Genomic DNA, 24778 nt, shown 5'->3' on the forward strand with positions numbered 1-24778 from the left:
TTTCTTAGTCTGGGTGGTGAGTAAATAGCTGCTTACTCTATTTTTGTATTATTATATTATTGCTCACCAAACTGGACATGTACATTTACATTCTCTTTTGCATTCAAGATAAACTTTAAATTTTTTAAATTTTTTTTTAAGAGAGGCTAAGTAACTTTTTCAAGGTTTTGCTAATAAGCAGCAGAGGCACGACTGGAACCCAAGCCTGTCTGACCATAAAGTTCATGGTGGTTTTCCCTCACACACACACTGCCTTCCGAAATACTGCACTCACGTGTAAGTTGTAGTCCTTCATCCAAATGTTCACCAATGGATAAATGAACAAACAAACTGTGGTATATACATACAAAGGAATATCATTTGGCCTTAAAGTGGACGGAAAAGCTAACACGTGCTACAACATGGATAAACCTTGAGGACATTATGCTAAGTGACATAGCCAGTCACAAAAAGACAAAAACTGCATGATTCCACGTAGGTGAGGTACTTAGAGTAGTCAGACTCATAGAGACAGAAAGTAGAATGGTGCTTGCCAGGGGCTGGGGTTGGGAAAAACAATAAAAAATAGCAGGTGCTGCTGAGGCAGGGCTGGTGCCCAGGCGTCTGTGGGACTCACCTCTTCAGCCCATCACTCTCTAACCACATGGCAGGAGGCACAAAAACAGGAAGGGGTGTGGCATCAGGAAGAGATGAGAAACAGAATCAGCACCTGGAATGCTAGCACCAAGAAGCCAGAATTTACCACGAACTTGAGCTCTGAGCCTGAACACATCTCCAAGAAGGATTTAGCTCATGTAAAATTTAGCAACTTATGCCTGACAGAAACACAACAGAACATACAAACATACATACACAGATATATCCCAAAACACAAGGAGAAAAAGACAGAATGCAGTCATCTGGATAACTTACCTGCATAATATCAAGAAGCCAGCCTTTGGACAACTGACTTAAGTCTTTGCGTCTGACTTTTTGGCCTCAGCATGCCCAAAAGAGTTGAAGTCCAACAGCTGGCTGGCATTCTTTGTCTATTACATTAAACCTGCCACACAGTTATCTTAAGAATTCTCATGGTCAGTAGAGAACATATATGTTAAATTAACATTTGAAAATGAAATGTCAGCCGGGCACAGTGACTCACGCCTGTCATCCCAGCACTTTGGGAGGCCGAGGCGGGCGGATCACGAGGTCAGGAGTTTGAGACCAGCCTGACCAACATGGTGAAACCCCATCTCTACTAAAAACACAAAAATTAGCTGGGCATGGTGGTAATCCCAGCTACTCAAGAGGCTGAGGCAGGAGAATTACTTGAACTCAGGAGATGAAGGTTGCAGTGGGCTGAGATTGCACCATGGCACTCCAACCTGGGTGAAGGAATGAGACTCTCTCTCAAAAAAAAAAAAAGAAAAAAAGAAAGGTCACTGAGATAGTGTTTGTAAGCACTTCTGGCTCCATGAGGATGCTATGGGAGGCAGCCTCCTCCCAGGGCTCCGGAGGAGAATACTGCACACATACCCCCTAGCCTTGAACTCAGACTTCTCGGTATATTCTGACATCATTCCCTTTTACAGCCAACTCCACTGGATGAGGGAGGGGCAAGACACACAGCCCCTTCTCTGAGATCCTGCCACCGTCCTCTCCAATTCTCTACCCCATCTTCCTTACCCAGAGGGCTTTGTCACTTCTCTGTTGTGGAAATCTGTTCTACGAAAAGATAAAACATCCAGCCCCATATATTTTCAAGTAGGAGATAGGATGCTGCCTTCCACCAAGACTCATATGATGGAGGAATCCCCAAAATAGGAAGGCCTCAGAACCCTTCAGAGATGAAAACAGGCTAATATCCACAGCAAGGACCAAGACTTTATTATTATTATTATTATTATTACTATTATTATAGTTAAAGTTTTAGGATACATGTGCACAATGTGCAGGTTTGTTACATAGGTATACGTGTGCCATGTTGGTGTGCTGCACCCATTAACTCATCATTTACATTAGGTATATCTCCTAATGCTATCCCTCCCCCTGTCCCCCACCCCCGACAGGCCCCCGTGTGTGATGTTCCCCGCCCTGTGTCCAAGTGTTCTCACTATTCAATTCCCACCTATGAGTGAGAACATACCATTTGACCCAGCGATCCCATTACTGGGTATATAACCAAATGATTATAAATTATGCTACTATAAAGACACATGCACACATATGTTTACTGTAGCACTATTCACAATAGCAAAGACTTGGAACCAACCCAAATGTCCATCAATGATAGACTGGATTAAGAAAATCTGGCACATATATACCATGGACTACTATGCGGCCATTAAAAAAAAGACTTTTAAAACTAAGAAGGGAGAATGTGACTTATTTTGTCCCTGGCAATTAAATTCTCTCCAATTCCCTCTTATCTAGCTACCTAAATAAAAGAATGTCACAAGCTGAAAGGAAATGTGAAGAAAAAAACATATGAATTAATAGCTCATGATATCCTACCATGCAAATTTTATACCCATAATTTCTTATAATTCCATCAATTGGTATTTTTATTCCCATCTTTAGAGACTGTCCAGTTTTAGAAGGATTCCCTGTGATCTTAGGCAATTTCCTTTTCTTTACACCTCCGTGTCCTCATCCATAAGTTAGGATATATCTACCTCATAGGGCTGTACTCATGACCAAAGCTCATAGCTCCAAGCAACGACAAGCAGAGCTCCAGGGATGACAGTGTAGTGTGGAATGGACACCACTAAACAGGGAGGGCCTCAGGCACACTGGCTTCCACACTGGCTGCCACAAATCCTCCATGAACCAGAAACACACCTCTTTACCTCTCTGAGCTTTCATGTTGTCATCTGTAAAACAATAGTGTTAGACTATTGCCAGACTCCCTCCTATCTCTCAAATTCATTGTCCACGAGTTCACCCTGCAAGTCAACTCCTAAGCCCTGACAGAGTCCGTGGGATGGGGCTGTGACCAGATGCTTGCTTCTCCTCACTGTTCCAGTTCCCAGAGGAGGCCTGGTATCTCCCCCCTCAGCTCTGGAATAACAGTTTGATCTGACATGTTAAACTGTGAGCATCAGGTACTGGTGTGTGCTACACTCACAGCAGCCCTAGGATCATTTTCATTTCATCATCATGCTATCTTTCATTTAAATAGAAAGATAGCATGATCAGAACAGCATGCAGTAAACTACAAAGCCCACAGGAGAGAAATGCAAGGACCCCAAGGCAGAGGGACAATCTCTGATGAGAGGGTCTGTAAAGAGTACAGAACCCAGAAGTTCATTATGAGTAGGTGCCACTTAAGATTGTTTTTATTTTTCAGGTATATTTCTTGCTAACATCACCATGTCATGTTGAAGGAGTTAGGGATATTATAGCCATGAGTTCATGCTGAGATCTCAAAAGAGGAAAAAGGAGAAATGATACTGTCTTTGCTCTGTGGCGCCTCACGATGGAAATAACAGATGATAGATGTGTTTGGAAGAAGTAAGGCAGGATTGATGGCTAGGTGAGGTAAACAAGAAGAAAGCCTTGCCAGGTGCAGATCTGCATTTGAAACACGGCAGCTTGGAGTGGACCATAGATGTCACCTAGGGCCACATGCTGCTCCCAGCTCCCTGATTTAATTTCCCCCTACATGGGGATTTCTAAAGTGGAGCATTAGTGACTCCCTCCTTTGTATTCCCACAGCTGTTAGGCCATATCTTTATTGTACTACTTCAAACGCTAACTAACCACAGTCCATCCCTCACCCCAGACTCTGAGGGTCCCTAGTGCCTTGGCATCCAGCAGGTTCTAGGTCATGCTCATTTTACCAACAAAAGCAGCAATTAATTCCAGCGTGGGAAGCAGGGGTTGGGTGAAGTTCCACAAAGGTTTTAGCCTATGAGCAGGACTGTTTTTAAGCAAGGATTTTTCCAGATGAAAAAGCAGAAAAGTTTTGCAAACAGTGAAAAACCAAGGAGAGAGGAGACAAGGCTAGAACATAGAAAGACCCATAAACCCAGGAGGAGACTGGGGCATGAGGTCAACTTTTGGGAGACATGGAAGTTAGTAACTGAGGCAGAGAACAGAGGACAATAGAAGTTTGAGATGCTTGTAGGAGACCCAGGAGATGTCCCAAGGGGAGGCAGTAGCATGGGTATGGAAGTCAGGAATCTGGATGAACCCAGATGATTGCTGAGGGGGAAGGGGCGAGGGCCGAGGACGTGGCTCTGAAGACAGGAACATTTCAGGGCCCAGAAAAGAATGCATGAAGAAGACTGTGTAGGAACAGAGGTGAGGCTGCGCTGGGAAAGCCATGAGAGAAAAGAGTTTCCCAAAGTCAAAAAACACATGCAACTGAGCTACCCTTTTAGATTTAGTCCAAACAGCACAAGGAGTGGACATCATTTCAAATCCCAGAGCCAGCTCTGGTTCAGTGGCCTGGCCTGGGTCACCAGGGCCCCACCTAGCCCCTGGCAGTTTTCATGGAGACTGTGCAAATCCACTTTGGAACCAATGAATGGGCTTGTGTTCCAGGCTTATTGGAAAAGACTTAAAGTTCTGGTGTCTTAGGGGAAAAAAAGAAAAACTGGTAACTTTTCTAATGCATGATAAAGAAAATGTGTGAGAATGTTCCCTGAGGTGATGGGTAGTTATTTTCCCACCAGTAAACCTCTGTGAAACAATCCGGGACTGTCCTTCCTTGAGGAGCTGAGGCCGCTCACAGAGGCCGCCATCTGGGCAAGCAGGTGTGGCTGAAAAGCACACTGACAGGCCCGCAGCGAACGCACGTGCAGAAGCTGATGTTTATTTAAACACTGCAGCTGCTACTCATAGATCCTGACGCTGTTTGTGCCTGGCTATTAGAATCGTTGGGGAGTCGGAGGGAAGGGGGATGTTTAATGCCTTAGCTCTGCATAACCTATCCCAATTCTGTTTGCTACATAATGTGTATTTGTGTTTCACCAGAGTGCTTGAATCTTGCAAATGTGTTACAAAGCTGCAGAGACTGAGTTGGTCGGCAGCAGGGATCATTTCTCAGAAACTCACCTAGTAGTCTCACCTAAGGCTGGATTGTAAAATGTCTTAGGTCCATCCTGAATTCAGGCAGGAGAGCTCACAGATTCCCACGTTTGCCAACTGGGCCTGAAATTCCTAAATGCAAATCCTTTGGATTGGAGCATTGTCCTTGGGGACAAAGAAATGCCCTTGGGCTTCTAGCTAACAAACAAGAAAACATTCTAAAAAACGTCCCCACCAAAATCACCTACATGAATGAAGGAAAATACCATAAAATAAGAAAAATTGTCCATGCAATAACATAAAGTCTTAGAAATTACAGCACTCTCGATTCCAATACAACATTAAATAATCCCCCCGGCTCTACGGCAGGCAGCCAGCCCCTATGCTTGTTCCGCTTTGGTGCCTCAGGCTCTGGAGTGTGTCTTCCATCCTGCACTGCCCCGAGACTGTTCTGTTTCCACAGGAAACTACAGGTATATTGACTTCCCTCTACCCATACGTCTGTCTCTACCTGCTCCCAGCTGGTCCAGTTTGCTCGTGGTCCAGGAAATGGTGTTTGTTGATCGAAGGCACGAGAGCAAGTCTTTTCTCCCAGGACCCTGTTTCTCCCAGGTATCTATGCTGCAGGAGCTCGGGAGCAGCTTCCAGGAAATGAGGTCCCACAGCTGCAGCCACTTCTTCCAGCCCCACCCCCTCTTCCAGGTTGCCAACTCAGCACCCTCCATGCGTCCTTTTCACTCCTTTTTTGAGACCCAGATAGCACCCTTTGTATCTTACCAAGGTGAGGCTGTGCCCCACTGAGTAATTCCTGTGTCTTGTCTGTTTTTCAAAATTGGGACTTCACAGACCTCTCTTCACATGGGTAAGTAAAGGAGAATAAACCTGGGCATGTGGAAACATTCCCAAGCACAGAGAGGAGAAGAAAGGCCAGAGGACTCTGAGGGACTCTGCCTTCTGAAGCACACACATTGCAAGGACAAAGAAGAAAACAATTGTAACACACGCTTCATGTTGTTAATAAAATACAAAAGCACATAATCTATGAACAAAAGGAGAAGCCATAGTAAAAGCAGAACTATTCAAATGTCTGTATATATTTGGTAAGGATTTAACCAAAATAAGCATTTCTAAAAATAAACAATAAAACAGTACAAATAGATAAAATACTAGAAAAAACTATCCTGATTTTTTTTTTTTTTTTAAATCCAAGTCTGGATGTAGAGAGTTCTCACAATGATCCAGGCAGCAGTTTTGAAAAGAAGTTTATACCTAGTTTGTTCTAGTAAATTTTCTAAATTCCAAAAAGAAAGAAAAAATTCTAGAAGTATTCAAGCAAAAACCACAAGTTACCTGTTGTTTTAGCCTGGGTTTCTGTAAAGACAAAGCCAGAGGCAAAGATTTAGGTGCTATTATTTTGGTGGGTGTACAACAACCCCAGGGAAGCATAAGTTGGAAGAAAGGAAGATAGCAAGGAAAAGCAAATATCCAAGGTATCCTTAGTATCAAGCCTAACAGATTTCTCAAAATTTCACGGGGCCTTTTGAGCTACGGCAATTGTGTCCTGAGAAAGAAGAGAAAACATTTTACCCACTACCTCCCCACCTCCTGTTGGCCAAAAATGTGCCCCTGGTGATGTAAACTTCCACGCATTTCTGGGGTGCACATATGTCGTGGTGAGCAAGTCCCAAGATGTCCAGTGCCTCAGGATCAGCAGAGAAGCCCAGAGCCGAAAGTGAGGGATGTGGGACTGACAAGGCAAGGCATGGTCGGCTTTGTCCACATGAAGTCTATTGGAGGCCACACAAAGCTGGTCGTCATAGCAGCACCTGGGGCAGGACAAGTGCCAGGGGCCCCAGAGAATGGTTAGGCCTAGAGAATGGGAGGTGGCTGCTTTTCCTACAAAGGATCAAAAGTCAACTTTAGACTTATCCTCAGCAACTCTAATTTTGAACAAGCTTGGCAAAGCATGCCAACTTCATACAAGGCACTAGACACTAAAGCAATGGAGCAGCATTTCCAGAATTTAAGTGAAAAAAAAGTCTGACCCAAGAATTCCTACACAGTCATTGACCTTCTTGTAGAAAGACAGCAGAAAGCCATCCTCAGATGCAGAGGCTCAGAAAATCTCCTAATGTCTTTCTGAATAAAGTTCCTGAGTACACAGTCCCTAGTACACAGAAATGAAATGCAATTAAGAACCCAAGAAGAGACCAAGTGCATTGACTTACACCTGTAATCTTTGGGAGGCCGAGGCCAGTGGATCACTTGGGCCCAGAAGTTCGAGACCAGCCTGGGGAAAATGGTGAAACCCAATATTTCCAAAAAATACAAAAATTTGGCCAGGCATGGTTACTGGAGAGGGTGAGGTAGGAGGATCGCTTGAACCAAGGGAGTCAAGGCTGCAGTTAGCCATGATCACGCCACCGCACTCCAGCCTGGATGACAGAGGGACACCTTTTCCCAAAATCAAAAACAAAACAAAACAAAAAGAACTCAAGAAGAGAGAAGCTGTAACTAAAAATGATGATCAGGAAACATTAAAACCTATTAAATTACAGATAGGTTAGTGTAAAAGTAATCATGGTTTTTGCCATTAAAAGTAATGGCGGAGGGGCGGAGCAAGATGGCCGAATAGGAACAGCTCCAGTCTCCAACTCCCAGCGCGAGCGACACAGAAGACCGGTGATTTCTGCATTTTCAACTGAGGTACTGGGTTCATCTCACTGGGGAGTGCCGGACGATCGGTGCTGGTCAGCTGCTGCAGCCCGACCAGCGAGAGCTGAAGCAGGGCGAGGCATTGCCTCACCTGGGAAGCGCAAGGCGGAAGGGAATCCCTTTTCCTAGCCAGGGGAACTGAGACACACAAACCTGGAAAATCGGGTAACTCCCACCCCAATACTGCGCTTTAAGCAAACAGGCACACCAGGAGATCATATCCCACACCTGGCCGGGAGGGTCCCACACCCACGGAGCCTCCCTCATTGCTAGCACAGCAGTCTGTGATCTACCGGCAAGGCAGCAACAAGGCTGGGGGAGGGGCGCCCGCCATTGCTGAGGCTTAAGTAGGTAAACAAAGCTGCTGGGAAGCTCGAACTGGGTGGAGCTCACAGCAGCTCAAGGAAACCTGCCTGTCTCTGTAGACTCCACCTCTGGGGACAGGGCAATAACAAACACAGCCGAAACCTCTGCAGACACAAACGACTCTGTCTGACAGCTTTGAAGAGAGCAGTGGATCTCCCAACATGGAGGTTGAGATCTGAGAAGGGACAGACTCCCTGCTCAAGTGGGTCCCTGACCCCTGAGTAGCCTAACTGGGAGACATCCCCCATTAGGGGCAGTCTGACACCCCACACCTCACAGGGTGGAGTACACCCCTGAGAGGAAGCTTCCAAAGCAAGAATCAGACAGGTACACTCGCTGTTCAGAAATATTCTATCTTCTGCAGCCTCTGCTGCTGACACCCAGGCAAACAGGGTCTGGAGTGGACATCAAGCAATCTCCAACAGACTTACAGCTGAGGGTCCTGACTGTTAGAAGGAAAACTATCAAACAGGAAGGACACCTACACCAAAACCCCATCAGTACATCACCATCATCAAAGACCAGAGGCAGATAAAACCACAAAGATGGGGAAAAAGCAGGGCAGAAAGGCTGGAAATTCAAAAAATAAGAGCGCATCTCCCCCGGCAAAGGAGCGCAGCTCATCGCCAGCAACGGATCAAAGCTGGACGGAGAATGACTTTGACGAGATGAGAGAAGAAGGCTTCAGTCCATCAAATTTCTCAGAGCTAAAGGAGGAATTACGTACCCAGCGCAAAGAAACTAAAAATCTTGAAAAAAAAGTGGAAGAATTGATGGCTAGAGTAATTAATGCAGAGAAGGTCATAAACGAAATGAAAGAGATGAAAACCATGACACGAGAAATACGTGACAAATGCACAAGCTTCAGTAACCGACTCGATCAACTGGAAGAAAGAGTATCTGTGATTGAGGATCAAATGAATGAAATGAAGCGAGAAGAGAAACCAAAAGAAAAAAGAAGAAAAAGAAATGAACAAAGCCTGCAAGAAGTATGGGATTATGTGAAAAGACCAAATCTACGTCTGATTGGGGTGCCTGAAAGTGAGGGGGAAAATGGAACCAAGTTGGAAAACACTCTTCAGGATATCATCCAGGAGAACTTCCCCAACCTAGTAGGGCAGGCCAACATTCAAATCCAGGAAATACAGAGAACGCCACAAAGATACTCCTCGAGAAGAGCAACTCCAAGACACATAATTGCCAGATTCACCAAAGTTGAAATGAAGGAAAAAATCTTAAGGGCAGCCAGAGAGAAAGGTCGGGTTACCCACAAAGGGAAGCCCATCAGACTAACAGCAGATCTCTCGGCAGAAACTCTCCAAGCCAGAAGAGAGTGGGGGCCAATATTCAACATTCTTAAAGAAAAGAATTTTAAACCCAGAATTTCATATCCAGCCAAACTAAGTTTCATAAGTGAAGGAGAAATCAAATCCTTTACAGATAAGCAAATGCTTAGAGATTTTGTCACCACTAGGCCTGCCTTACAAGAGACCCTGAAGGAAGCACTAAACATGGAAAGGAACAACCGGTACCAGCCATTGCAAAAACATGCCAAAATGTAAAGACCATCGAGGCAAGGAAGAAACTGCATCAACTAATGAGCAAAATAACCAGTTAATATCATAATGGCAGGATCAAGTTCACACATAACAATCTTAACCTTAAATGTAAATGGACTAAATGCTCCAATTAAAAGACACAGACTGGCAAACTGGATAAAGAGTCAAGACCCATCAGTCTGCTGTATTCAGGAGACCCATCTCACACGCAGAGACATACATAGGCTCAAAATAAAGGGATGGAGGAAGATTTACCAAGCAAATGGAGAACAAAAAAAAGCGGGGGTTGCAATACTAGTCTCTGATAAAACAGACTTTAAACCATCAAAGATCAAAAGAGACAAAGAAGGCCATTACATAATGGTAAAGGGATCAATTCAACAGGAAGAGCTAACTATCCTAAATATATATGCACCCAATACAGGAGCACCCAGATTCATAAAGCAAGTCCTTAGAGACTTACAAAGAGACTTAGACTCCCATACAATAATAATGGGAGACTTCAACACTCCACTGTCAACATTAGACAGATCAACGAGACAGAAAGTTAACAAGGATATCCAGGAATTGAACTCATCTCTGCAGCAAGCAGACCTAATAGACATCTATAGAACTCTCCACCCCAAATCAACAGAATATACATTCTTCTCAGCACCACATCGTACTTACTCCAAAATCGACCACGTAATTGGAAGTAAAGCACTCCTCAGCAAATGTACAAGAACAGAAATTATAACAAACTGTCTCTCAGACCACAGTGCAATCAAACTAGAACTCAGGACTAAGAAACTCAATCAAAACCGCTCAACTACATGGAAACTGAACAACCTGCTCCTGAATGACTACTGGGTACATAACGAAATGAAGGCAGAAATAAAGATGTTCTTTAAAACCAATGAGAACAAAGATACAACATACCAGAATCTCTGGGACACATTTAAAGCAGTGTGTAGAGGGAAATTTATAGCACTAAATGCCCACAAGAGAAAGCAGGAAAGATCTAAAATTGACACTCTAACATTGCAATTAAAAGAACTAGAGAAGCAAGAGCAAACACATTCGAAAGCTAGCAGAAGGCAAGAAATAACTAAGATCAGAGCAGAACTGAAGGAGATAGAGACACAAAAAACTCTCCAAAAAATCAATGAATCCAGGAGTTGGTTTTTTGAAAAGATCAACAAAATTGACAGACCACTAGCAAGACTAATAAAGAAGAAAAGAGAGAAGAAGAAAATCGACGCAATTAAAAATGATAAAGGGGATATCACCACCGACCCCACAGAAATACAAACTACCATCAGAGAATACTATAAACACCTCTATGCAAATAAACTGGAAAATCTAGAAGAAATGGATAATTTCCTGGACACTTACACTCTTCCAAGACTAAACCAGGAAGAAGTTGAATCCCTGAATAGACCAATAGCAGGCTCTGAAATTGAGGCAATAATTAATAGCCTACCAACCAAAAAAAGTCCAGGACCAGATGGATTCACAGCTGAATTCTACCAGAGGTACAAGGAGGAGTTGGTACCATTCCTTCTGAAACTATTCCAATCAATAGAAAAAGAGGGAATCCTCCCTAACTCATTTTATGAGGCCAACATCATCCTGATACCAAAGCCTGGCAGAGACACAACAAAAAAAGAGAATTTTAGACCAATATCCCTGATGAACATCGATGCAAAAATCCTCAATAAAATACTGGCAAACCGGATTCAGCAACACATCAAAAAGCTTATCCACCATGATCAAGTGGGCTTCATCCCTGGGATGCAAGGCTGGTTCAACATTCGCAAATCAATAAACATAATCCAGCATATAAACAGAACCAAAGACAAGAACCACATGATTATCTCAATAGATGCAGAAAAGGCTTTTGACAAAATTCAACAGCCCTTCATGCTAAAAACGCTCAATAAATTCAGTATTGATGGAACGTACCTCAAAATAATAAGAGCTATTTATGACAAACCCACAGCCAATATCATACTGAATGGGCAAAAACTGGAAAAATTCCCTTTGAAAACTGGCACAAGACAGGGATGCCCTCTCTCACCACTCCTATTCAACATAGTGTTGGAAGTTCTGGCTAGGGCAATTAGGCAAGAGAAAGAAATCAAGGGTATTCAATTAGGAAAAGAAGAAGTCAAACTGTCCCTGTTTGCAGATGACATGATTGTATATTTAGAAAACCCCATTGTCTCAGCCCAAAATCTCCTTAAGCTGATAAGCAACTTCAGCAAAGTCTCAGGATACAAAATTAATGTGCAAAAATCACAAGCATTCTTATACACCAGTAACAGACAAACAGAGAGCCAAATCAGGAATGAACTTCCATTCACAATTGCTTCAAAGAGAATAAAATACCTAGGAATCCAACTTACAAGGGATGTAAAGGACCTCTTCAAGGAGAACTACAAACCACTGCTCAGTGAAATCAAAGAGGACACAAACAAATGGAAGAACATACCATGCTCATGGATAGGAAGAATCAATATCGTGAAAATGGCCATACTGCCCAAGGTAATTTATAGATTCAATGCCATCCCCATCAAGCTACCAATGAGTTTCTTCACAGAATTGGAAAAAACTGCTTTAAAGTTCATATGGAACCAAAAAAGAGCCCGCATCTCCAAGACAATCCTAAGTCAAAAGAACAAAGCTGGAGGCATCACGCTACCTGACTTCAAACTATACTACAAGGCTACAGTAACCAAAACAGCATGGTACTGGTACCAAAACAGAGATATAGACCAATGGAACAGAACAGAGTCCTCAGAAATAATACCACACATCTACAGCCATCTGATCTTTGACAAACCTGAGAGAAACAAGAAATGGGGAAAGGATTCCCTATTTAATAAATGGTGCTGGCAAAATTGGCTAGCCATAAGTAGAAAGCTGAAACTGGATCCTTTCCTTACTCCTTATACGAAAATTAATTCAAGATGGATTAGAGACTTAAATGTTAGACCTAATACCATAAAAATCCTAGAGGAAAACCTAGGTAGTACCATTCAGGACATAGGCATGGGCAAAGACTTCATGTCTAAAACACCAAAAGCAACGGCAGCAAAAGCCAAAATTGACAAATGGGATCTCATTAAACTAAAGAGCTTCTGCACAGCAAAAGAAACTACCATCAGAGTGAACAGGCAACCTACAGAATGGGAGAAAATTTTTGCAATCTACTCATCTGACAAAGGGCTAATATCCAGAACCTACAAAGAACTCAAACAAATTTACAAGAAAAAAACAAACAACCCCATCAAAAAGTGGGCAAAGGATATGAACAGACATTTCTCAAAAGAAGACATTCATACAGCCAACAGACACATGAAAAAATGCTCATCATCACTGGCCATCAGAGAAATGCAAATCAAAACCACAATGAGATACCATCTCACACCAGTTAGAATGGCGATCATTAAAAAGTCAGGAAACAACAGGTGCTGGAGAGGATGTGGAGAAACAGGAACACTTTTACACTGTTGGTGGGATTGTAAATTAGTTCAACCATTATGGAAAACAGTATGGCGATTCCTCAAGGATCTAGAACTAGATGTACCATATGACCCAGCCATCCCATTACTGGGTATATACCCAAAGGATTATAAATTATGCTGCTATAAAGACACATGCACTCGTATGTTTATTGCAGCACTATTCACAATAGCAAAGACTTGGAATCAACCCAAATGTCCATCAGTGACAGATTGGATTAAGAAAATGTGGCACATATACACCATGGAATACTATGCAGCCATCAAAAAGGATGAGTTTGTGTCCTTTGTAGGGACATGGATGCAGCTGGAAACCATCATTCTTAGCAATCTATCACAAGAACAGAAAACCAAACACCGCATGTTCTCACTCATAGGTGGGAACTGAACAATGAGATCACTTGGACTCAGGAAGGGGAACATCACACACAGGGGCCTGTCATGGGGAGGGGGGAGGGGGGAGGGATTGCATTGGGAGTTATACCTGATGTAAATGACAAGTTGATGGGTGCAGCACACCAACATGGCACAAGTATACATATGTAACAAACCTGCACGTTATGCACATGTACCCTACAACTTAAAGTATAATAATAATAAATAAATTTAAAAAAAAAAAGAAATACCTTCTTTCTTTATATCCTAATTCAATAAACTTTTTTCCATTTGGAAAAAAAAAAAAAAAAAAGTAATGGCAAAAAATGCAATTACTTTTGCACAACTTAATAGGTTTGAATAATCACTGCAAATCTTAACAGAAAAAAAGAAAAATATTTTATAAAGAGATACGTATTGACTACTTTAAAAATTTAAATGTGGCATTTATAATCACACATTAAACTTTTAAAGTCCCACATAGCTCAGTGTTCAAAATTTGGAGTCATAAATGCTTATTTTTATTCTTGATTTTGATATTTCAAAAAAGATGAGCTTTGTGAGTTAGGGTTTTATTTATTTAAGGTATATATTTGCAGACTGAAAATCAGGATCTTTACAGAGAGGCAAGTACAAAGCAAATAGCATATACAGTACAAATTAGAATAAAAGGGAAATACAGACACAGAAAGTATAAGATGCCTGAAAGAAAAATTTATTTAAAGTGCTGGGAATACATATAAATGAATCAAATGTCTGTACTAAAAAAAAAAAAAAAAAAAAAAGGCTTTTGGACTGAATAAATAATAATGAGCTATCTATAAGAGATTTGACATATTGTTTTTTAAGTTTGGCAAAAATATATCAGACAAGTGTAACGTACAATTCAAAACAAATGACATTACACTTTAAAAAGCCAATTTTTAAAAATTGATAACGGTACCATTCATAATAAAAATTTTACAATTAATATCTTTTATATATCTAAGAATAAAGCACCAATAGAGAAACCTGACTTCAAGCTCAGAGACACCAGTACCAGCCAGGCAGCACCTCACCATCACCCAGACACGTTAATATCATTGATGGTCTTATTTTATAGGTAAGGAAACCAAGACTAAGTAAAGTTAAGTGATCTACCCAGAGTCATATAAATAATTACTGAAAAAGTTCAGAACCTCCTATCAGGTCATCTGAGGAAAAATCCTATTCACTATACACTTAATTTTGTGTCGTCCACGAACACCTTGTTTCCATCCCAGTGGGTGTGGTGGTCATTAGGGCCTTTCATAAACATGGCGGTTCCCTCCTTGCAGGCACACTGCCGCCTTGCACACCCATTCACTTGAGGTGTGTGTGGTTGTGCATCCATATGGGCTTTCCCACCATCTCTTTTCACATGGCCTTGGCAGCCAACGATGTTCCAAATAATTAGTGCAATTATAACCCAAAGCGAAGACCCCACCCACCCAGCCCCCATCATCTCAGGATAAGTAGGGTGAGAGAAATCAATCTTTATTGTTTTAAACCACTAAATTGGCAGTGGGGATGGGGTGGGGGGTCTTCAATACCACAACATGATCTAAATCTATTCTGACTGATTCATCATTAATAACTTTTTTCTCTAAGACAAGGCCAAGGACAAATGCATGGCAGCATTTCACTGGAAACATTTCATAGGCCAAAAGTCATTATTCAGTCATCTGTGGCTTTAACCATTTAACCAGTTACTAATCCCCCTAATTGTACTATTGATAGAACAAAAGCCTATCAAGAGAGACCCTATCAAAGACTTACTGAAATCCAAAGATATGTCTATTGCATTGCTTTATTTATCAGATAAGCCATAATGCCAAAGAAGAGATGAAGTTAGTGCAGAATGACTTCTTTATCAGCAATCCACACAATTCCTGGTGACCACCGCTTGCTTTCCTAAATGTTCACAGATCCTTTTCTTTAGAAATTTACCCTAGGAGGTAGGGAAAGGTAACATTTGATCTGAATCTTAAGAGACAAATACAATTTTCACAGGCAGAAACTGAAGGAAAAGGTTATTTCAGGTTGAATAACAGAATAAACAAAATTTAGGTGGGATAAAGTACATGGCTTTCAGTTAACCAACCCTTTGCATCCATTTTAGCCCATGATACAAAGGTGGGCTAAATGGTGATAGTGACTTCATAATGTGTAAAGATTGTTAATGCATGCAAAGGGCTTTGGAAACAAAAAGTGAGTTGGACTGAGAAAATTGCATATTTTAGCCTTTGGCATCTTGTAATAACTGATATATTACTTTATCTTTAAATGAACCTAGAAGAATTTTAAGTATATAATTACATATTAACCTAAGCACCCCGGGCAAAATTGCTTCCTAAAGTAATAATAAATTTCCAATGACAAAATTTAATTAAAAACGCACTCTTAAGATTATAGGCAGATAAATAAAAGACTTTTAAAAGTGTTACACTTGCTGGGCATGGTGGCTCACACCTGTAATCCCAGCACTTTGGGAAGCCAAGGCAGGCGGATCACTTGAGGTCGGGAGTTCGAGACCAGCCTAGCCAACATGGTGAAACCCCATCTCTGCTAAAAATACAAAAAAAAAAAAAAAAAAAAAAAGCTTGGCATGGTAGCGGGTACCTATAATCCCAGCTACTCCAGAGGCTAAAGAAGGAGAATTGCTTGAACCTGGGAGCCGAAGTCATACCATTTGCACTCTAGCCCTCCAACCTGGACAAGAGCGAAACTCCATCTCAAAAAAAGAAAAAGAAGTGTTACACTTGAGGAATGAGTTCTTCTTGCTAAGCTTTTTTCCCTAAAGCGAATTTGTTTCACATAGGCTCAGTGACTAAACTCAGAGATTTCATGACAAAAATAATAATAAAATAATAGAAAATGTCTGCACACTCATTATGGGCCCTCCCTGGCTAAGTAGGAGAAGGCATACCTCACCTTTATGCTGTCATGACCTTAGAAGTCAAAGGTCTTCTGTCTAGTGCACAAAGCTGGAAATTTCCAAATAATCTAAGAAAACATTCAAACAGTTGCAGACAGTTTTTTCCATTATTTACAATGCCGCCCATGATAAGATGGAAATTTTCTGAGGGTGGTGTGATAAGCTTCATGTAAGCAAGACACAGCTAATGGCTTGAAGTGTGGAATTCCGGGGCTTCTCGAATAGGCCGTTTTAGTACAATCTTCCCTTGACAGGGTTAAGCTGCTTATAGATTCCTTAGATAACATTGCAAGGCAGACAGCAGAATGGAAATCCAACTCTAATGCCTCAAGACAAAAATGACAGAAAATAACAAACTAAATACCAAAGAGCAAGGAACTTCTGAAAGGCGAGACATTTCTCTTTCTATATCCTTCCATTTTTCTGCCTCCACTGAAGATGAAAATGGCAACAAGCTATACTGTTTTTGGTAAATTACAGGCCATACAGTCAGGTGAGCATTGTTAGACTGAATGAACCAAACCCTAGATTTTACCAAAATTGCCAATGGATTTGAACCACGGATTTGAGTTTCCAACAGCTATAGTTAGTTATCTACACGGCCGTCATATTCAAGCGTGTCTGCTCATGGTCATAAGACAGGAGACCACAAGGATGGTGCCACAGAGCCACGTTTGGAAGGCAAGAGAGCTGCATGCAAGCTCCGTGCTTGCTGTCGGCTGCTGTTACTCAAACTGCCTCCTCTGGGCATCAGAAACCCCTCTACAAAGCTGGCCAAGAGGCAGACAGGGGCTCATCCCGATATCTAGTCCTCACTAGCTCAAATTTTATAAAAACAGGAAACAAAAATCCTAGAAAAGTGCAAGTTCCTATTTTCACAAGATTTCTCAGACTATTTTACAGTTTCGAAACACTAAGCTGGTGCCTAAAACTACAAGAACACAGAAGTGTTAAAACTGCCAGACACTTGAAAGATCGTCTAGTCCAGAAAGTCCTTACACAAATAAGGAAGTAGAGGCCCTCAGAGGGGAGGTAACTAGTAAAGATCATGGTGCTGGTGGTGGAGCCAGGCTTCAGATTTCCAATCCAGAGCTTTTTTCCTCTATGCTATGCTGTGTCCTTTGTTTTTTGTTTTGTTTTGTTTCGTTTCATTTTGAGACAGAGCGTTACTCTGTCACCCAGGCTGGTGTGCAATGGCATGATTTCGGCTCATTGCAACCTCCGCCTCCCAGGTTCAAAAGATTCTGCTGCCTCAGCCTCCTGAGTAGCCAGGATTACAGGCGGCCCCTCCACTACACCTGGCTAATTTTTGTATTTTTGGTAGAGACGGGGTTTCACCATGTTGGCTAGGCTGGTCTCAATCTCCTGACCTCAGGTGATCCATCCACCTCGGCCTCCCAAAGTGCTGGGATTATAGGCACGAGCCACCACACTTGGCCCTCCTTTGAGGATCAAGGGGAAGTGGAAAAATTCTACCATCTAAATATCTCCTGAGTGCATTCCTCTCTAGCCCAAATGATACTACCTTCCTTTTTTTTTTTTTGAGACAGGGTCTCACTCTGTCACCCAGACTGGAATATAGTGGTATGATCATAGCTCACAGCTGCCTTGACCTCTTAGGTTCAAGTGATCCTCTTGCATCAAGCTTCCAAGTAGCTGGAACTATAGGCGCCTGACTAATTTTTTGTACTTTTTGTAGAGAAGGGGTCTCGCTACGGTGCCCAGGCTGGTCTCAAACTCCTGGTGTCAAGCCATCTTCCCGCCTTGGCCTCCCAAAGTGCTGGGATTACAGACGTAAACCACCATGCCCAGCCCACACTTCTTAAATATTGCTTCTAAGTGTAACTTGCTTTTTTTCCTAATGGATTGCCAGGACTCAAATCTCATCTACTCCAACCCTCTTCTTCACTATTTTTAGTAAACTGAAATAATTTACCTAAATTTCCCAATGTCAGTGTGGCCCATATCACTTTCCTACTTAAACCCCTGTAATGATTTCTCATCTTTTATGACGCAGAGTTTCTCAGCATGGCCTGAAAATTGTATGATCTGATCACGCCTAACTAATGCCTGCCCCACCATGTATGCTGAGCTCCTGCTGCAGGCATTCCTTACATGTCATGGTTTTGGTTTCTTCCCTCTGTACCCTTTCATGTGATGGGTCCCTTATTTGGAAGATTCTTCTCCCTTTTGTTTGACTGGGTAGTATTTATTCCTCTTTCAAAACATGGCTTAACAAATATTCATCCCAGTGACCAATAATTATTGAGATCTAACTATTAGGCAAACTTCTAGTGACCACACATCATGTCCCCAACTGCCATATTTATTAGGCACTGCACCAGGTTACTGAAGTATCTTATGGGCACTATATTAAAAATTCATCTAGCTTTCAAACATACAGACAAAATATCTGATTAATAGGATAGGGACTTTCTGAGCATATAAAAGCTAGAAATCAAAAAGAAAAGACAAGTAGATCTAACTACATATAAATTAGAAACTTCTGTTAAATAACTTGGAAAACTTTGCATATGACAAATGATTGGCATCCCTAATAAATAAAAAGTTTTTATGAAGCAAGTACTAAAAACCACAATAAAGAAATGAGCAAAGAACATAAACTGAGATTCATAAAAGAAGTACTAATAACTGTATAAAAAAGAATTTAATCAGCTACTCAGAAGGCTGAGATAGGGGAATCGCTTGAATCCAGGAGGCGGAGCCTGCAGTGAGCTGAGACTGCACCACTGCACTCCAGCCTGGTGACAGAGAGAGACTCTGTCTCGGGAAAAAAAAAAAAAAAGAATTTAATTCCATTAAAAGACCAGAATAGAAATAAAAAGAAGATAATAGTTTTCAACCATCTGATTAATAATCATCACATTCAGCAATGACAGGGTAACCAATAAGATAATCATTCTCATACTTTGCTAATGGGAGCTAGATTTATATTACCTATCTGGGAAGCAATTTTGCAATACATATCACAAGCCTTAAAATTTCATTCACTTTGACCCTGTTATTTTTCTTCTCAAAATCTAGCCTAGGAAAGTCATAAACTATAGAAACTTGTACTTCACAGCATTATTTATTGTAGCAAATGGGACACGTTATTAGTGTTCAATAAAAGAATAATTACATAAATTATATAGAGTATAATGAAGTAAAAAAATTTCCTTTAAAGATTATTTTATGACAAGAGAAATGGTTGTGATTCAATGAAAATTTTTAAAACAAAATGCAAAGTCATCTTTGCAATATGATCTAAATTATATTTTTAAATCTATGTATGTCTAGAAAAAAAGTTTAGAGATAGGTGGGTAGATAGACATTAACATTAATTATTTCTGGGTACGTTTAATTTTTTTGTAGTTTTATGATATTCCAAATTCTCTACAATCTCTTTACATTGCTTAATCACACACCCATATATATGTATACATATACATACACATGTAACATATACACAGATATAAATATACCTATATGTATGTGTGCTTCTATGTATGTGTGTACATATATCTGTTTAAAAATCAATGCAATCCAGCAACCCATCTACAATCTACATGATTAATTACTAAACTATTCCTTTTAAGACCTCATAAAAGTATCTAAAGCTGATAGCCACAAAAAAATGGGATATAGCAACCTCAACACTGATGAAGCCATCACACAAAAACAGTCTTCCCTAACAACCTCAATGCTCATAACACCATAAACCATAAACATTGGTTACAATTTTACAATGTTTTTGTGTAGTTCCCCACTAGACTGTGAGTTCCATGAGAGCAAGGATTATGGATGTGTTGCTCACTATTGTTTGATCCAGGGCATAGAATGCCTGGACACATATAAGGTGCTCGATAATTTCTTTTAATTAACTATAAAGGGAGAAAGATATTAAGGAAATTTAAAGTCGTGGGGTCCTCTAAAAGAATGCAACAGTTGACAATAAAGCTCTTATTATCTCACAACCTACTTCCCCACTCCCCATAGTCAGCACCCAGAAGGAAAGCTGGAATCTAACTTTTCTCTTTTCCTCAAAGCCATTCTCACTTAAAGTTCTTTTCACTGAGACTAAATCCTTTTAGATATTTTATCTAACTAAAGCCTCCAAAACTCAGACATAAATTAACAATCAGCTAATTGCAGCCAGAAGTGTCTGGACCCATAAAGAAGCTCTTATTCTCTGGAATGAAGCCCCCATTAACAAAATGAGAGGCCAGGGAACGTCTTCATAAGCTCCGGACCTTCCAACACCCCTTCGGCTGTGTTTCTGTCATATAGCAAGTCCTGTTCTGATCTTAAATAACAGAGAGAGACTGACAGACAGACAGAGTACTCATTTATTTTCACACTGCTGTAAAGACATATCCGAGACTGGGTAATTTATAAAGAAGAGAGATTTAATTGACTCACAGTTCCACATGGCTGAGGAGGCCTTCGGAAACTTGCAATTATGGCGGAAGGGGGAGCAGGCACATCTTACATGCTGCAGGTGAGAGATAGTAAACAAGAGCAGGGAAAACTGCCTTACGAAACCATCAGATCTCGTGAGAACTCACTCACTATCACGAGAACACCATGGGGTTAACTGTCCCCTTCATCCAATCACCTCCCTCCCCTGATACATGGGGATTACAGATCCCTCCCTTGACACACGGGTATTATAATTTGAGATGAGATTTGGGTGGGGATAGAGAGTCAGATTATATCGGACAGATGCTGCCAGGGACTCAAATAGACTCCACAGTGCTTACTAGTGAGTCTCCCATCCCCAACCTATCCCTCCCTCAACTCTGGGCAAGGACAGCCACAGTCTCAGTAAAAGCAGTCACTGATGGCTAAAAGAGTACCGTGGACTGAACCAAATACTAGAAAGGAGAATGCTACCGGAAGCTCGCCTGGGTTTCTCCGTTCAACAACTCATTCAGGGCTAACAAACAATTAGGCCAAGAGGACAGTAAAGAAAAATGCCATAGTTCTACCATCTCCATGCCTTGTGAAGGAAGAATGGATTGGTAATTTTTTTTAGCTAGTAAAACATTTTGTTTATTTATAACCACGTTGAGAATAAATTCTACCACAAAGGGGGATACATAACGATTTTCCAAAGCATTAAATAATACTAATTTCCCCTGAGCATCCAAAGTGTGTGATTTATTGATCCTGTCTGGAATTTACATATAAGAAAAGTGAACTATCTAATTTTTTTATGAATCCCATCTTGTTCTCAATTTTCAGAACACACACAAAAAATACCACAAAACGGCCGGGCGCGGTGGCTCAAGCCTGTAATCCCAGCACTTTGGGAGGCCGAGGCGGGCGGATCACAAGGTCAGGAGATCGAGACCACAGTGAAACCCCGTCTCTACTAAAAATACAAAAAATTAGCCGGGCGCGGTGGCGGGCGCCTGTAGTCCCAGCTACTCAGGAGGCTGAGGCAGGAGAATGGCGGGAACCCGGGAGGCGGAGCTTGCAGTGAGCCGAGATCGCGCCACTGCACTCCAGCCTGGGCATCAGCGTGAGACTCCGTCTCAAAAAAAAAAAAAAAAAAAAAAAAAACCACAAAACATTCACCATTGCACAAGAGTCTTTGCAATTAAAAGGGACTGCTGACTTTACCATCAAACAAATCTGGTTTTCAATCTGGCTCAGGCACTAAGTAGTGATGTGACCTTGGTCAGATCTCTGTCCTCTCTCAAATAGAGAATGATGGCAGCCACCTCAAAGGGGTGGTACTGGGATTAATCAAGGATGCCTCCTGTGGTTCCTGATACAGCAGCCACTCAATAAATGGTCCCTATCCAGATACGAGCAGGAATAAAGCCATGTAACCCAACATTTATCAATAAAAACACCTCAAGTGCATATAGACATTGCATTTAGACCATTCCCTTTCGTTGAATGTGAATTGCACTGTATCTTCTTGTTTGCACCAACCTCTTCTCATTTTACTTCACATTATGCCTGAGAAGTAGCAAAAGCTGTTATTATTAATCCCCATTTTGAAGTTGAGAAATTAAGGCTCAGACAAATTCAATGACTTTTAAGCCATCACCACCATAGCTAGAAAGAAGCAGAAATGAAACGCAAATCCAGGAATTCTGGGTGTTCTAAGTACTTTACTCTTTCTATGTCCCCAGGTAGCATGGTTTCTAGACAAATAAATCTGAGATGCCCACCGGACCAACACAGTCAACTGAACAACTAACTTAGGAAAAGTTTCTCAAAACAAGTAATGGAGGCATAAAGGACTATGTCCAATAGATCATCCGAAAGAGACACCCCTGCAATCTATAGTAAAAGAAATATATATTGGAAAGCCAATCAGCTTGGCAAACAGCAGCTCATGGACTGACAGTAAGCTAATGACTCAAATCAGAGAATAGTATTTTGAACTTCTAACACAGGAATTACTTTATTTATAACCAAAAAAGATTTTGCAAACAGACATATGCCAAAAAAATAAAAATAAATAAATAAATAGGGACAAAGATTCTCCAATGCTGTTAGGCTATGCTATAACATAACATTTTACGATGAAATAACATTTTTCTGATTAGACACCCTTGATACAGCAACTCTTTCAGCAAAGCAAGACAAGGACAGGTGTTCAATTACTTCTCAGCAATTCCAAAATCCAAAATGCTCTGGAAACTAAGGTATTTTTGTTAAGTGTGGCACCAAAGTTCATTTGGTGAACTAACATGAGGCTATGCTATGCAGTGTGGATATTCAGATATTCCATATCAGACACGTTATGCTTGATCACACTCCAGACCCCACCTATAATATTGTGTAATATAGGCACCATATTATCTTTCTAATATCTCAGATATTTTGAATTATTAAATATATCTGGCCACAAAAGTTTCAGATAAGAACATGCAGGCCTATTGCACTATTATTTCCATTTTAATTTTCATGTCACTATGTAATACTAACCTTTGGGTAAAGATACTCAAAATATAGAGAATTCTGCTAAGCAGAAAATCCATATGACAATTATTCTTAAAACTCTTCTTGCACCTGGAAAGAAACCCAAGATATGTCTATAAAACTAGGAAAAATTGGTTCAAAGAGGAATTAAATCATGTACAGAGTTCCCAAGGTTACATCTTAATTACTGTAACACGACTGCTAAAGAAAATGTTTTTTATCAAACTGCATTGTTAAAACCATTGAGTTCTGATGTAAGAGAAAGATTTCAGCCAAGTCATCTGAGAAGTGTTCATAAAGATATCCCAGACTATTCACCTATATTTTCATCTCTGCCTTGATGTGTGTCCTGAGACAGGCTGAAGTCTCCAGACCTCTCCTCTCTTGGATAACTGCCTAGAGCCCGGGCTTGAGAGGAAAAGAGAAAAGTTATATCCTGAAAACAGCAACATAAAAAGATCAAACAAACCTACGAAATTCCTCTGTCTGAGGAAGAATTTTTTAAGAGTTATGAGGTCTCTGGGTGGGGCTTAGGTGGTTTCAAGGTTTGCACAGCTCTGAATTATTTGGGGTTGTCACATGGAGATGGGGAGCGGGGAGGCTCCCGGTGGTTTGCTGTAAGTCATCTGCTTCAGATCAAATTATTGGCTCCAAGCTTGGCAATGAGGAACTAATCCCAACGAGTACCAAAGCCGAAAGAAGAAGTGAGGCGGGACGGGGCAAGGCAGGGATGGAGAAAGCATTATACTCTGAACTAGACTCTCCAGAGTTCCCTGGTTCTTTTTAAGCTAAAGATGAGCCCTGACATGAATATTCACTCTACGCTCCCGCTCCTCCCCTGCAGTAGTTGAGCTAGCTGCAATGGAACAAGCAACAGTGCTGTTTCCTCTGCCTGGAACAGTCTTCTCTTCTCTTCACCTGCTGAACTCCAACTCATCTTTTAGGTCCTAGCCTAACAGTCTCTTCCTGTAGGAAGCCACCCTTGGTCCACCTACAACCTGTCCCTGCACTATATTAGGTCTTCTCCTACATAGCCCGCAGCTCCTTGCTGACCCCATCATAGCACTTACTTCACTTGGTTATAGTTGCTTTTTTTCTCTCTGCCATCCCTGTTAGATATAACCTCCCTGAGAGCAGGGGCTATATTGATCTCAGTCGCCATTATATTCACAGAACCTGCTATAATGCCTAGCCCATAGTAGATGTTTCATAAATCTCTATTATTTCTGTGTTTTACATGTGAAAAAAAATGTAAAAGCAGTTTTTTAAAGGGTGTTGCAGTACCATAGGCTAGTGGCTTTCAAACTATAGCAACTTCTGGTACCACCTCATTGGGCAAGGGA

At 41.2% G+C, this 24778-nt stretch overlaps 1 protein-coding gene across 13 annotated transcripts in view; it reads right to left on the minus strand.

The window, feature by feature from the left end:
- Positions 1–21246, minus strand: part of LOC105490730 (uncharacterized) — a 442742-nt gene extending 421496 nt beyond the window's left edge. For all 13 annotated transcript variants that reach the window (XR_011614784.1, XR_011614783.1, XR_011614782.1 and 10 more), the window contains exon 1: positions 20913–21246. Coding sequence is in view for 6 of the 13 variants with exons in the window: in XM_011756622.2 (XP_011754924.2) it covers positions 20913–20922 (10 nt within the window). In the remaining 7 variants the exon portion in view is untranslated. The remainder of the gene's footprint in view (positions 1–20912) is intronic.
- Between the last annotated feature and the right edge of the window lie 3532 nt (positions 21247–24778).

This window comes from Macaca nemestrina, chromosome 16 (genome assembly GCF_043159975.1).
Source record: "Macaca nemestrina isolate mMacNem1 chromosome 16, mMacNem.hap1, whole genome shotgun sequence".
Taxonomy (NCBI): domain Eukaryota; kingdom Metazoa; phylum Chordata; class Mammalia; order Primates; family Cercopithecidae; genus Macaca; species Macaca nemestrina.